The following is a 13793-nucleotide window of genomic DNA, read 5'->3' on the forward strand; positions in this document are numbered from 1 at the left end:
GTCAGGAGCATAGCACCTAGCTAGGTGATATGCTTCTGTCAGAGTATTATGAAGCCACCGTGGTGCAGTCTAATGCTCCGTGTCTTTTGCTAGTCTGGATCCTGATATCTGATGTCAGTTGAAAATGAAGCCACCATGGTGCAGTCTCTTTATCCGTGTCTTTTGCTAGTCTGGATCCCGATATCTGATGTCAGTTGACATACCAAAAATCTAACCATCCCAAGCGCTTGCCCTCTTCTAAGCTCTCAGTTGTGACAGATCCCCCCTTCTGTTATCCTAAAAATCAATGATCCCCCAATCAATATCCTAGGTGAAAACTTAGTCATCAAAGGCTATTCGTATCTCGAATATCGACTGAGGAATTCTGAGAATAAATTGGCTCTTCCACAGCCTCACACCAATTATTTAAAGAGACGTTTTTCCTACAGGGGTTCTATGTTATGGAACCGGCAACCTTTCTATTGAACTCGGATCTACAGTTTCTTTATAAACTGCGTCATTACAGCTTTGGATAAGACATGGCATTCTTGAAAAGCAGCTTTAGTGATATCATAGGTTTTTAATAATTATTAGTTAGTTTAGCTACACTATAGGCAGACTTAAATATTTTACGTGCTGAAGGAATTTTTTACCGTGTATAAATCAAGTTATCAATCAATCAAATTAGCGCCCGGGGCGCTTATTCCAAATTTAGGAGAAGACCGGGGGCGCTTATTCGAGGGAGTTGCTGAATCGAGGGGAGCGCTTATAAAATTTTTTCCCAAATCGTGGTCAGATATGATCTTTTTTTTGTAATATATGTATGTGTCATTCCTTAGAAGTCTCAGAAGGATCCTGTCTCTCTTGAAGAACTACGTAATAACCCTTTTAGCCGTTGGGCTTTATGACCCTTTACTGGACCTTTACATTAGGCAATGAATCAGCAGGTCTTCACTACTGTCCCTTGCGACGGTCAGTGTGTGCAGTGCTTGAATGAGTCGATAATTACTTGCTTGTGATTGAACACTTCACTATACATCCTTTGTTGTCTCAGTACTCTTCCATAAACCAGGGGGAGGGGAGGGGGCGCTTATGTTGCAAAGAAGGCTGGGATTGATTCCTTCAAACTTTAATACGCATGACTGAAAATTTTTGTCAGGACACAAACTGTAAATATGGGGGATGGCGACAGCTTTACAGGCTAAAATTGAAAGTTTGGGAGTAAAATTACGAGAGGAAAACAAATCAAAGGAGTGCGAATTGCTGGAAAAAGATAGTGGGAAGTCCACCTGCCCGAAAAAGCCACTTCTAAATCTAGATTTGACGACGAGTACCCGTCAACACAGACCAGGTGAATAGATTGAAGTTGTATGTTCCACCATGTACTCTTTAGTTTAGAACCTGACATGTACAGGTTTTCCTCTGGTACCAAGTTTCTATCAGTAGAATTTCTAGTGTATTGATCTTTCGCGTACGCTGCGTTTCTTTTGTTATCAGCTTAGCGATGAACTGAATCAACTTGTGTGCAAGTCACTCATTCTTACAGTGGAAGACATTATGCGATACGAATTTTGGTCAGTTGTTGATTTCATTGTCGGTGAAATTTGTGATAAATGTTATTTTCTTGGATACGAGAGTTTGGATGTCAGTGGTGTTTAGTAAGTGTACATGGAGCGAAGAGGACATATTTTGGTGGTCAAAGATATTTGTCTCCAAAGAAATTGCTGGGCTCTGTCGGCGGGCAATTGAAACACTAAAACTATTCATCAACTTTGCCAATCAATCAGAGTAGCAACTAAATTTGGGCTTCATATCGCTGTATCAAATCGTTCTTTACAAGTATTGAACACAATAAAAACAAACAAAAGAATCAGAATATTTAACACCAGAGTTACGTTTGCTTCCCCTCTTCAAGGGAACAAAAAACTTTATTTTCTTTTATTTGACAAAATTTAAGTCGGTCATTTTGTGCAATGTTTACAAAAGAAAAGTATTGGAAATCTCAGAAAGAGGCCGAGTTATTTAGCAAAAACGTATTTTCAAATAAAGTTAATAAACCAGGCAGGTGCCATAATCTTGTAAATGGATGAAATCACCGGGGGAATTTCTGCGGCAAATGCTCATCTTGGAGCTTGCATTTCGTATTATTTGGTATTGTTTACATCACACATTTGACAAATTTGTAAATAGAAGCCCTTCGCACTTGCTTTCAAGTGGAAAATTCAAAACAAAAAACCAAGGACCAAGGAACAGAAACAAACAAGCCCAAAGAAGAAAGAAAGGACAAATTTCTGTGTAGGAACGAGGACAAAAACACCTTTCTATTTAAGCGGTCTGTAATTTGATTCGCTATCGTGCTTATCAGTACATTTGCTGGCTTTATTTGTCTTGCCATGGGTTGTTCTTTTGTCTTTGGCTTCTTTGCCCCTTTTAGTGTCTTTCTCTTTAATGCGACAACGAGATAAAAATGAGTTGCAATGTGATACTTTTCCTGGGAAATCATGATCTATTGTCATTGATGCTAGGAGGTCCTGTTCCATTGGTTTGCGGTTTCATAAGGCGAGATAATCTCCTGGTGTGGCGCGAGTTGTTTACGAACCATTACGAGCTAAAATGTCGCATTTGATTTTGGAAGGAATATCCACTCTGATTGAATTTTTAGGGTATGCAGATTTGATGGATTTTGGTGAAATTTCACCAGAACATTCCAGGGATAATGGCAAATGAAAGTGTGATGGGAAATGTTGATATTGAACATATTTTGCTTGTGGCGTCCATTTATGCAACATGTGTCACACATTTTTAGCTACTCCAACTATAGATGCGGATATCTAGACAAGCAATCAGAAAATCGAAAAAGCCTGACAAACTTTTGTTGATCGATGCCTTGTGACTAAGGCTGTGCAGTCATTTTGCTGGCGTTGCGGCATCCAATACCAGATAAATTAAATAGAAGAACCCTCTGCTGTTTAATGCCTAATACTGGCTCCTGACACCAGAAAAACTCGCCTAGATTGTATTTTTATCATAAACTACATTTATTAAACTTTCTTCTGATATATACATGTAGGTGTTAGGGTTTTATTGAAACTGGCATGCGCACTAATTTTTCTCAAATGGCACCAGTGAAGGTTGAAAGTAACCTTAACCTTACATATTTACTGTTAAGTTGCTTTGTTGAGTATCCTCTTTATCCGATTGCTTGTTGTTTGCTTCATTTTGAAAAAGTGAGGCAAACAACAGTTTTACCTCTGTTCACAAAGATTCTTGATTTTTTTGAACATTAGAGGTGTTTGTCTCATAGTATTTATAAGTCAGTAGTCATAGTTTTGTCAATGTTTTCATAGTTTGCTCATTTGTTATCTACTTATGAAAACTAGCGTGAACTTTGCCAATTATTTTAGCTAGCTTTAAAGCTGTAGAATTCATAGCCTGTGAACACAACAAATTTTTGGATTTTGTTTCACGCCCTCAAATAATACCATCTATGAAAACAACTCCACAAGTACTATGTAATTTCGGTGATGTCAATCCTTTTGTCTTCTCGTTGACCAATTACATTATATTTAGGAATTGGTCAGATTCTCCATCTTGTCGGAAGCCACGAGTATTCAATTTATTGATGAACAACTGATGCTCTGAGTACTTTTGCTTTTTATGTTAAGCCAATTTTTTGGTTTGAAAGTCTAAGATTAGACTATATTTGGGGAAAAGTTTGGAGTTCAAAGCTCAAAATTTATGAATGAAGGATTAAGTCCCTGGTTTCCTTGAATGAAACCATTGTTGTGAAGACAAGTAGGTTTGAGTTTTGTGGAGAACACGGTGTTGTCAGCCTGGTCCCTCACAGCTGAAGTAGCTGTAGTACAATGTAGTAGCTTGCCCTAACGTATCTTAAGGTCCCTAATGTTAACACACAATGCAGTGACATGTGTACATGTACATTGTTGTTAACTGTATTAAGGCCTGGAGAGGAGTTGAGTGAAGTGGTTTTTTAAAGTTAAATAGCTGTCTTAGTGAGATTTTGGATTTTACAGACTGAGATTTTATTCAAAAATATTTTTTAGTGTTTGTATATATATATATATATATATATACTTCTTGAACTTGAACAGAATAAATTTATAGAGCGCTCGACTCTGAGAGGAGCAGTGTAGATAATAAACAATGGTAGCAAGACTTCAATTCATCGTTTTATTGCTTAACAACGCTGTTTCGTATGGTCAAATGATGACCACACTCATCAGGCAATATCAACGAATGACCCTTAAATTTCACAAACTGGCAATTAAAAGCTAACTTTAGGTTGCTATGAGATATAAAAACAGTTGCTATGATATGGAAAAACAGATGCAATAAAACGATGAATTGAAGTCTTGCTACCATTGTTTATTATATATATATATATATATATATATATATATATATATATATATATATATTTTTGATGTTACTGAAAAATGTTTGAACTTGCAGATGATCCAAAATGGACATTTTATAAAGGTGACATCATGTAGGCATGATATGACATCATGATTGACAGTCATGTGATTATCACTAAAACACTTTTGATTTGTTTACGTCTCTTGTAAGTTTGATTACTACTGAGCCAATTGATACATTTTGAGATACATTGTAAAGCACTCTTGATATGTTGAAAAAAGTGCTATATAAATTTATTATTATATAACTGTATTTCTTATTTATTTACATAGGGTGGGCAAAGGACCCCCACCTTCCAGGTCCATGAATAGAAAAAGCTCAGGCTAAATAGGGTTAAAGTAAAGTGTAGTAGACACCTAGAAAAAAAGACAACATTTGCCAAGTTTCTGGGTGGAATTCAACATACATATCTTGTATTCGTGTATCATAGCCTTTCCTTGTTTGCTCTATGCAGAAAATTTATGTGTCCCCTCACAACCAAGGCCAGGACGACAGCGCCACTTGCCTAGAGATGCTGGGAATCACAGTCGGGAAGATGACAGGTCAGCGAAATAGGACATTTACATGTACTGTGTTTTTATTTTGGAAAATCTATAGACCTACATTATGTTTATTGAGAGTATAACTATGAAGGTAATGGAAAAAGTGTGACCTTCACTGGTCATGCTGCAGTTATGAATTGAAATGTTGTTATCTCCATACTGAAAAATTAAGTTGTGTCTGATATTTTGTAGTTGGGCTACATGTAGTTGATTCTGTTCATCACTGGTGCCTCTGTCTATTAGGTTCCTACCATAAGCTTGAATGCACTGATGACAGTACAGCTATCCATTGTGTTTCATTCAGGTTTGTTAATAGGTGAGACCTGTGGGATTAACTGGACTTTAACTATACTGCATTTTGTTTCAGCAGCAAAATTGAAACAAAGCTTCAAGAAATCACAACACAGACTGGGATTCTAAAGTTACAAGATAAAGTTAGTAATTGCCCTTGTTCTTAATTGTCACTAGCCAAGTAACTGTGATATAATAATTGTAGTAATAATAATTATAGTACTGATAGCACCTTATCTAATACTCCATTTTTGGCACTTCACTCCCTAATTTCTCAGTGTGTACTCCACAAAATGTATCACAAGTATCAGTTGTGGATCTAGGATCATCAATGTGTAAACAGTAATTAACGAAGGCCACCCTAATGAACTTAGTGTTAGCTGTGTTGGTGTCACCCTCTTTAAATATTGTTATTATCTTTAGGATAAATGGTGATTGATTTCCAAAACAATGAGTGTCAAAGGTGCAAAAGTCTAGAGGGGTCCAAGGCCATGCTCCCTCAGGAAATGTATTGGATTTTAACTCCCTAAAAAAGAACCTTAATTCTTTAAGCCTGTGGCCAATCTAAAAACATATGATGATAGGGCATACTCTGTAGCAGCACTGAAACTGTGGAAGAAATTACCATTAAATACTAGCAGTAATCAAAAATTATAAGAGTACATTTGATGCCTTCACTTTAATACAAATGTACTGTATGTTGAATGATTTCACTGGCTGATTTTTCACTTCTGTCTATTGCTACAATCAACATTGTTACATATATACCAAAGTTTTACAGGCTAAATATAACAGGCAAAGTCCAGTATTTTCCTGTGTTTATGGTTAGCAAGTAAAGATCCCCTCTATAAAATTATGATTTGTTGATACCGATTGTTGCATTACAGCACCATTTTACCCAGACTCACAAGTTTAGTCTAACTATAATATTTACATACATGTAGACAAACTCTGTGAGACAATTTGATGGTCCAGAATGATTGAATGATCACAAAACCAAACCATCTTAGATGCACATGCCCTGTGCATTTGGTCATTTGTTTTCACCCCTGCCATGGACAATGAATGGAGTATTGCACTCTATAAATGAATTTTAATGTAATGTTATCTAATATAAAATCTCCTTTCCTGGGTTTCGGAGTCATTTTGAAGAATCTTCAACCAATTTCTGTAGAATTCTTGAACTGGAAGCAAGCCTAGTAGTACATGTAGGTCAACAACTGCAGCAAAAAGATAAGAACAGGAAAAAAATTGAAAAACCAAAAAGCCTAAAGACATAGAACACTTAGGTTCAAAATTTTGATTTCTGTGCATGCCTCTAGAAAAATGCCATAAAGCATGATGCTAGTGGATAAAAATGTCCAAAGTGTCCAAAAAATGCATTTTTTCCTAAACTCTCCAGGTGTCAATGGGTTAATGAAAGTTGTGAACTGCAAGTTTGGCAAGTGATCATAAGTGAAACTTAGGCAAAGCAAACTTGTGTGGTATATTGCTTTGCTATTGTTCCTGCTTGTTTGCTTCACAGTAGGCTATTACTCATGTGTACAGTTCTTAAAACTCCTTGGGAGACAAGTTTTGCGTTCCTCATTACAAGAGTCTTGTCCCTCTTGAGACGAGGATCTTGAGAGGGTGGTGATTTTGATTGGTATTCATTGTTGCAGCTAAAATGCCACATTTGAACATTAAGAGAGCAAAGGTTAATCTCCTGTAACTATTCTTCAATACATACAAATCCTCTAGAATTTTCAAATGTTTGTAACACTCATCAAATCTCACACTTACGTGTACGTTGTAAAGGTTTCAACTGTAGATCTAACATTGGCAGTGAAGTGTTTTCCTTTGACAGGACTCATTTATATGAATTTACACAATGTATGCTTACATGTAGTTCTTAAGAAAACTTTATATGATGAGAATTTTGTGTGTGTTTTGATCAGAGCTTTGACTTTACTATTGATGACCTGGAGAGTGTTCAAGAAATTGGAAGTGGAACATGTGGTCAAGTGTGCAAGATGAAGCACAAGCAAACAGGACATGTGTTGGCAGTCAAGGCAAGTTTAACTCTAACCCCAAGAATGTTTTGGGCCTGACAAATTTCATCTTACTTTTAATTGTTGAAAATTTCTCTTCAAAGATTTTGGATTTTGATAAATGTCCTATTTTCTATGCCCAGTTGAGGTATACACTGTACCTCTACTTGACCACAAAAAAGGGATCTGGGACAGAGCAAATATGTAAAATCAAATCTTTAATCTTTCTTTAATCATTATTTATACATGGTAAAAACATCAGGTAGAAAAAATTAGATAATAATGACTAAAAATCCAAATTCTAACACTATATTAACTTACATTAATATGCCACTTAAGAAAAATCCTGGTTTCCATGAATGCTGTGTTTAAAAATTATGGTAGAGAAGGCGTTTAAATTTGTCCAATGAACCAGACTCCCTAATGTTACAGGGTAAGCTGTTCCAAAGGGTAGCGCTGCTGTAACTAAAACTATTTTTCATGTAGTTAGTTCTTGGAAAGGGGACAACAAGTTTACCTACAGAGTCCCTTGGAGAATAGCTTGATTCATTTCGCTTTATAAATTTAGACGTGAGATATTCCAGAACAAGACCGTTTAAATGGTCAGTGGTTGGAGCTGTCATAAGCTCCCTCTCGATAGAACAATTCCTGAAAGCAAATTCTTATGATCAGGCTCCCATGGTCATTTTGGTTGTTTTGAAATTGACAATTCAATTCACTGGCCAAGAGTGCATTTTCCTGGATGGCCCCAGAGCTATGGAATGTCTTTCCTCATGAAACGTTAGATTTGAACTCTGGAGGTATTTTTTCAATCAAAACTGAAAACGTTTTTTTCATACAGAAGTTTCGATTTCTGTGGTGTGAAAATAGAGGTCTGCATTATTGTTCTTCAGCTCTTGTGTTGTACTGCTTGCTATATATACCATAACTCATATGACTTATGATGCTCAGATAAATTTGTGGACTGTAAATTTGAAACATGTACTTCAATTTGCACTGTGTAGAAAATGCGTCGAAGTCAAAACAAAGAAGAACAGAAAAGAATCCTTATGGATCTAGAAGTTGTGATGAAGTGTCATGGCTGTCCTTTTATTGTCAATTGTTTGGGATCATTCATATCTAGGGTGAGTTAATAACATTATAACTACATGTACATGTATGACTTGTGATTTATGACACAGTCTGTTGCCATTGAGAATTGAAGGACAGTAGGTGTATCTACCTTATGTTGAATTTTAGGTTATATTTTGCTTTTTTCACTCTGAATTGCCAGAAAACACTCAAAACAAGTTTCTGCTCCACAACAAAGCAAAGAAGTTTGTCTCGCTTCAAGTTTTGAAAGCAGTAATTTTGTCTTCACCTCAAAAAATGGCCAAGTGTTTATTTAACACAACAGGCGACCTCAAAGATGTCTTTTTTTTCACTTAAAAAAAAAAAAACCAGTAAAATGTTGATTTCACGCAATGCAGAAGCCTGGAGATGTTGATTTCACATCCTCGGACTACCTCAAAGATGCTTTTTTCACTTAAAAAACACTGAAATGTCAATGTCACGTCAACACGTAAGCTCAGAGACGTTGATTTCACATGAAAAGACAGTAAAATGTTGATTTCACGTCAATGCACCACCGCAGAGATGTTTTGTTTTTTCACTTAAGAAACAGTAAAATGTTGATTTCACGAGAATGCATGACTGCAGAGATGTTCATTTCACTTAAGGAACAGGAGAACGATGATTTCACGAAGCTCTTGAGGCTAGAAGTTTGAAACACTACAAATCATGTTGACGTTACAATTGATGGCTAGTTGTTGGCCATTATCTGTGGGATACCCTGTATCAATAAATGCAGCAACTCTATTTCGTTGTTGTTTACTGGGCCAAGAAACGTCCACAGAATGTGATGACAGTGCATGCTGGGGAGGTTGTCTTCAACTCATGCGCGGGAAGAGATGGCAGTTGATGCAAGACATATTTTATAAGTCTAACTTCAGTTCTTGCTTTCTAAACGTTGATGCTGGCAATGCTTGGCAAATGTGCCACAAATAACAAGAGGGATTTTTTTCTTGGGCGATAACTGCTCTTGGACTTTGCTGCCTGGATCTGACTTCAAATGCTGATAACTCGATTGTATCTTCGTTGGATTTCAGAGCACGGTTTGCTCCTTTAAACCGTGTTGCTGACTTATGGGCTTATCAAGGTTTTATCATACCTGTCAACCACCAGGCAGGCATGCAAGGGTCATTAAAACCACACTGAAAAGCATCACATCTCTTTTCTGTTTGATGGTATTTCATTTGGCGCTTGATTCATCTCACATGTTCATTGTTGTGTTTCACATTGCAATAACCAATGTAAACAATCTGTTTCTTAGATTTCTGCTCTATTTCCTGCTTTCCTTTCATTTTCAAGAAGACAGCTAAGATTCTGAGGGATTTGATTTTGACTTCAAACACTATAAACAGAATCTACATTTGTATCGTATTCACATAAGGCAATGCCATCTTTGCTTCAGAGAAAACTATGTTAACCCAGACAGATTTTCTTCCAAAAATGTGCAAACGAGTGAAAAAAGGTCCAGGTCAGTGTTATAAGATATATTTTGAAGGCAATTTAGCGAGAATGAGGCAAACCAGGACCAGAAAATAGAAACCAGGTCTACAATTCAACATAAGGCGGATATGCACTCAGGCTTTCAATTGGTTGTGCTCAGAGTAAGATTCATTTTGCAATCATGGTATTTTCCTTTCTTGTTTTACAAAGTAAACATGAACTTTTGCCAGTGAGGATCCACCTATTTATAATCCATCAAATATTTGCGCTTGGATGCAATTTGTCTGACTGTGTCACGTGATTGAATATGTCCCAGCTAAAACTGGGGAATATCCAGGTGATATTCCCCAATTTTGAAAAGATACCGCCTGTTGCGAAAATATTTGAGGGATAATGAACACCATAGCCACCATTTGTTGTGAAAACATGCTCAGATATTTTTCCTCGGACATTATCTGTTCCTTGAAGCCCACATTCTTTCTCAGAAGACTGTTCTCTTCTTGAAACAGACAAAGTCTGCAGACAAATATCCAAGCATATTTTCGTACCAAATGGAGGCTATTGTTTAGATGTTTGTTTGTTTAGTTGTTGGCATCTGTCTGTCTCGGGAGACAGTAGAACCCTGTGCCATGATTCAGGCAGTGGTTGAGTTACAGCGCGTGCTGTGGCTGTATAGGTCAATTCTAAATCGGCAGGCTCTGTTGCAGTTGTTGCAGGTGAAAGTCGTGCCTAGCTGTGAGAGCAGGGAACCTGCCCTCTGCTGTCTGTCCTCTCTTCCCATTGCTGTTCTCTCAACTCCTCGCTCCTTTGGACGCATGCCTTCAGTGTCCTTCTCTGGTCACAAGGGTCTTCAGCCACTGTCTCCCAGCCTGCTGGATATTATATATGCTTTGCATTGATCAGTAGAGAAGACTGAAGTATAATTCATTTACTTACAGCTGTAGAACTTTTTCTCAGATTGCCACATGTTATTTTCCTTCCATTATTTTTTTTCAGTCTGATGTTTACATTTGTATGGAGTTAATGACCACGTGTCTGGATAAGTTAATGAAAAAACTTCAAGGGCCAATTCCAGAAGATGTGCTGGGGAAAATTTCCGTGTCTGTAAGTACACCGTAATTCGCAAGACACATGTTTGTGATCCCTGTGTATGGAATGAACTGCACAGTAACCTGTCTTTTTTTTTATTTTCACACACACACACGAAAAAAACACTACTTACCATGCAATACTTACATTACCTACATTACCTACATTAAGATGGTTACTTGAAAATGTTTCAATTCCAATATACATGCTCATTTAGCAGCGTGCAAAGAATGTCCTGTCCAATGGCTTGGGACTACCGGATTTTCCAGTTTCTTGGGGCTGGTGATAATGACGTTTGGGCTACTACATCATAGGTAGAACTTACCCAAAGGGGAAGCCCAAAAATTTTATTTTTTTTTGCACCCTACTTAGATGATTTATTCTAAGAAGTCAACATTTAAGCCACATGCTGACTTCTGTTTGTGTACTATGTGTGTAATAGTATACATTTACCTTGACCTAGTGCATGTAAGTAGATCCTTCAAATATTATAGCGTTCATTTGTACAGATAGTTTTTGCATGTTTGTTTAGATTGTCAAGGCTTTGAATTACCTAAAGGAAACACATGGAGTTATGCACAGAGGCAAGTCAACATTGCAGTTACTCTCATGACATAAGATAGCAGGATCAACTCATGTCTTGCCGATTTTAACAACCTGCATAATCAAATAAACTTTACTTACTTACTTACTAATTTATACTTCCGGATTTCGACATCACAGGTCAATAATACACAGCAAAACATGATATGCCTATTGTGTTATTGCTGTCTCTGTCAGATGTTTAGGAGATAAAATAATAATAATAATAATAATAATAATAATAATAATAATTATAACAATTTTTTTAGATTTTTTAAATAATAATTTTATTTACAAATCATCGAATAGTTACTAATTATTAAGGTACGAGCTATAATAATGATAATGATAATGATAATGACGTAATGATGGCGCGAGCAAAGAGAATTTACGAATTTACATTTTGATAATCAAAGTTAACAAGTTGTTTTCCTTTTTTTCGTCACGCTGTTTTCTAAAAGAAATAGAAAACATGTTCTCCGTGTTTCTATCGAGTTATAGAAAGACTCGTGAAAGTTTGGGAGAACTCGAAAAAGCTGTGGAAACACTCGCCTACGGCTCGTGTTCCCACAGCATTTCTTGCTCTCCCAAACTTCCACTCGTGTTTCAATAACTCAATAGAAACATGGTACATGTTTTCTATTTTTTAAATGTACAATATATTTTAAAAAAACTTTAGATAAACAAAAAAAAATTCAAATTACTCCAAGAAAACTTCTAACCTTTTTTTAAAAATAGATATTTCATCAGCATCTCTAGCTTGACATGGCAGTCTATTCCATTTATAGATGATTCAAGTATAAAGGCTACCGTAAATTTCCGAAAGTAACGACCCCTCGAAAGAAGCGAGCCCCCGAAAGTAACGTCAAACAGTTGTGACCGCCAATAAATCCTGAAAGTAGCGAGCGTACCCTCACCCCCAATCCCGAAAATAGCGAGATCCAGGTTCAATAGTATACTCATTGCTCTAGTCAATAGTCAGGTGAAAGTTACCGTACAATCACTTGATTTAAAGTTTTTGCCACGAAGCGTTGTGAAGTGTCAATTCGTGCTTCGTCAGCTCATGTTGCGCCGTGTTTTGAAACCCGTAGAATTTTCAGGAACGTTTCTTTAAGTAAACTTGTATCATTTTCAACAGGAGCGTATAGAAAGGAACGTTTCTTCAAATTTAAATTGAAAACTTGACCAACGCACTGAGATATTGTTAAAGCAGACTAACATAGCAGTGCGTCACGAAGTACAAACAGTTTGCGTCATCTGACTAGCTTTCCTGCCGACCACTGACAACACGGTCTAGGCACGAAGAGCCGACCCATGTGGCAGCAACATAGATTTAAACTGGATCTCATGCTTTAGGAACTGTTTTTACGAATTTCGTAAAAAGAGCTCAATCGTACCGACTTCCATAGAACGTTTTTTGCTCCTCGACGGTAACGACCCCCCGATAGTACCAACCCCAAAAGCTGCTCAATCCGAAAGTAAAGAGAGTCGTTACTTTTAGAACTTTTGGAAGTTTGGTATATTTAAAACTAACAGATCCACAGAAGTTGTGAGCAAGGTCTTGAGATGTACATGCATCTAGTATTAATTCTGTTATTATTGCTGTCTCTGTCAGATGTTAAGCCATCCAATGTTTTGCTGGATCATAGTGGTTCTGTCAAACTCTGCGATTTTGGTATTAGTGGTCGTTTAGTGGATTCAAAAGCAAAGACAAGAAGTGCGGGATGTGCAGCTTATATGGCAGTGAGTCTGATAAGTCATTTAACAAATACATGGACACAGTGATATGCTGTCTGTCTATACCTCTCACTAGCCGAGTGCGGGGTCCGAGTGTTTTCCTCTTCGATTTATGGCCCGCACGCTTGGCGCTTGGGCCATAAATCGAAGCGGAAAAAGGAAGATCCGTCACTTACAGTACGGACCGAGACCATGAGGTTAGAAAGACATTTGTTATATTTCTACGGGCGGTTGAAATCACGCGGAACGGCTTCAAACGACTAAGGTACAATAAAAGCAAAACGATTCAGTTCAAAATCCTTGCTAAGGATTCTCTAAATTGACCAATCACAGCCCGCGTAGTAACTGAGAGATGATAGAGACCTTTAGATCCACGGTTACCCAAACTTGTAACTGCGGCTTGAGGTTACGTGTTTCCCCGCATGTTTGCCGTTCGCCGTTCGGACGTTAATCGATTTAGTCTGGAGTAAATTGGAACGAATATATATCATCCTGTCATAGCTTTGGAAATTGCCAAAATAATGCTGATTTTGAAACAAAAATAGTATGTTTT

At 37.1% G+C, this 13793-nt stretch overlaps 1 protein-coding gene across 2 annotated transcripts in view; it reads left to right on the forward strand.

Moving 5' to 3' along the window:
• The first annotated feature begins 1041 nt into the window (after positions 1–1041).
• The window catches only part of LOC145485128 (dual specificity mitogen-activated protein kinase kinase 7-like), a 13854-nt gene continuing 1102 nt past the window's right edge, over positions 1042–13793 (forward strand). The window contains exons 1-8 of one of the 2 annotated variants that reach the window (XM_081463816.1): positions 1042–1330; positions 4874–4961; positions 5329–5395; positions 7190–7303; positions 8287–8406; positions 10829–10936; positions 11454–11505; positions 13119–13246. In XM_081463816.1, coding sequence (XP_081319942.1) covers positions 1162–1330; positions 4874–4961; positions 5329–5395; positions 7190–7303; positions 8287–8406; positions 10829–10936; positions 11454–11505; positions 13119–13246 — 846 coding nt within the window. In that variant the 5' untranslated portion in view covers positions 1042–1161. The remainder of the gene's footprint in view (positions 1331–4873; positions 4962–5328; positions 5396–7189; positions 7304–8286; positions 8407–10828; positions 10937–11453; positions 11506–13118; positions 13247–13793) is intronic. The other variant, XM_081463824.1, reaches the window with a different exon arrangement.

Source organism: Orbicella franksi, chromosome 1 (assembly GCF_964199315.1).
Source record: "Orbicella franksi chromosome 1, jaOrbFran1.1, whole genome shotgun sequence".
In the NCBI taxonomy this organism is placed as follows: Eukaryota; Metazoa; Cnidaria; class Anthozoa; order Scleractinia; family Merulinidae; genus Orbicella; species Orbicella franksi.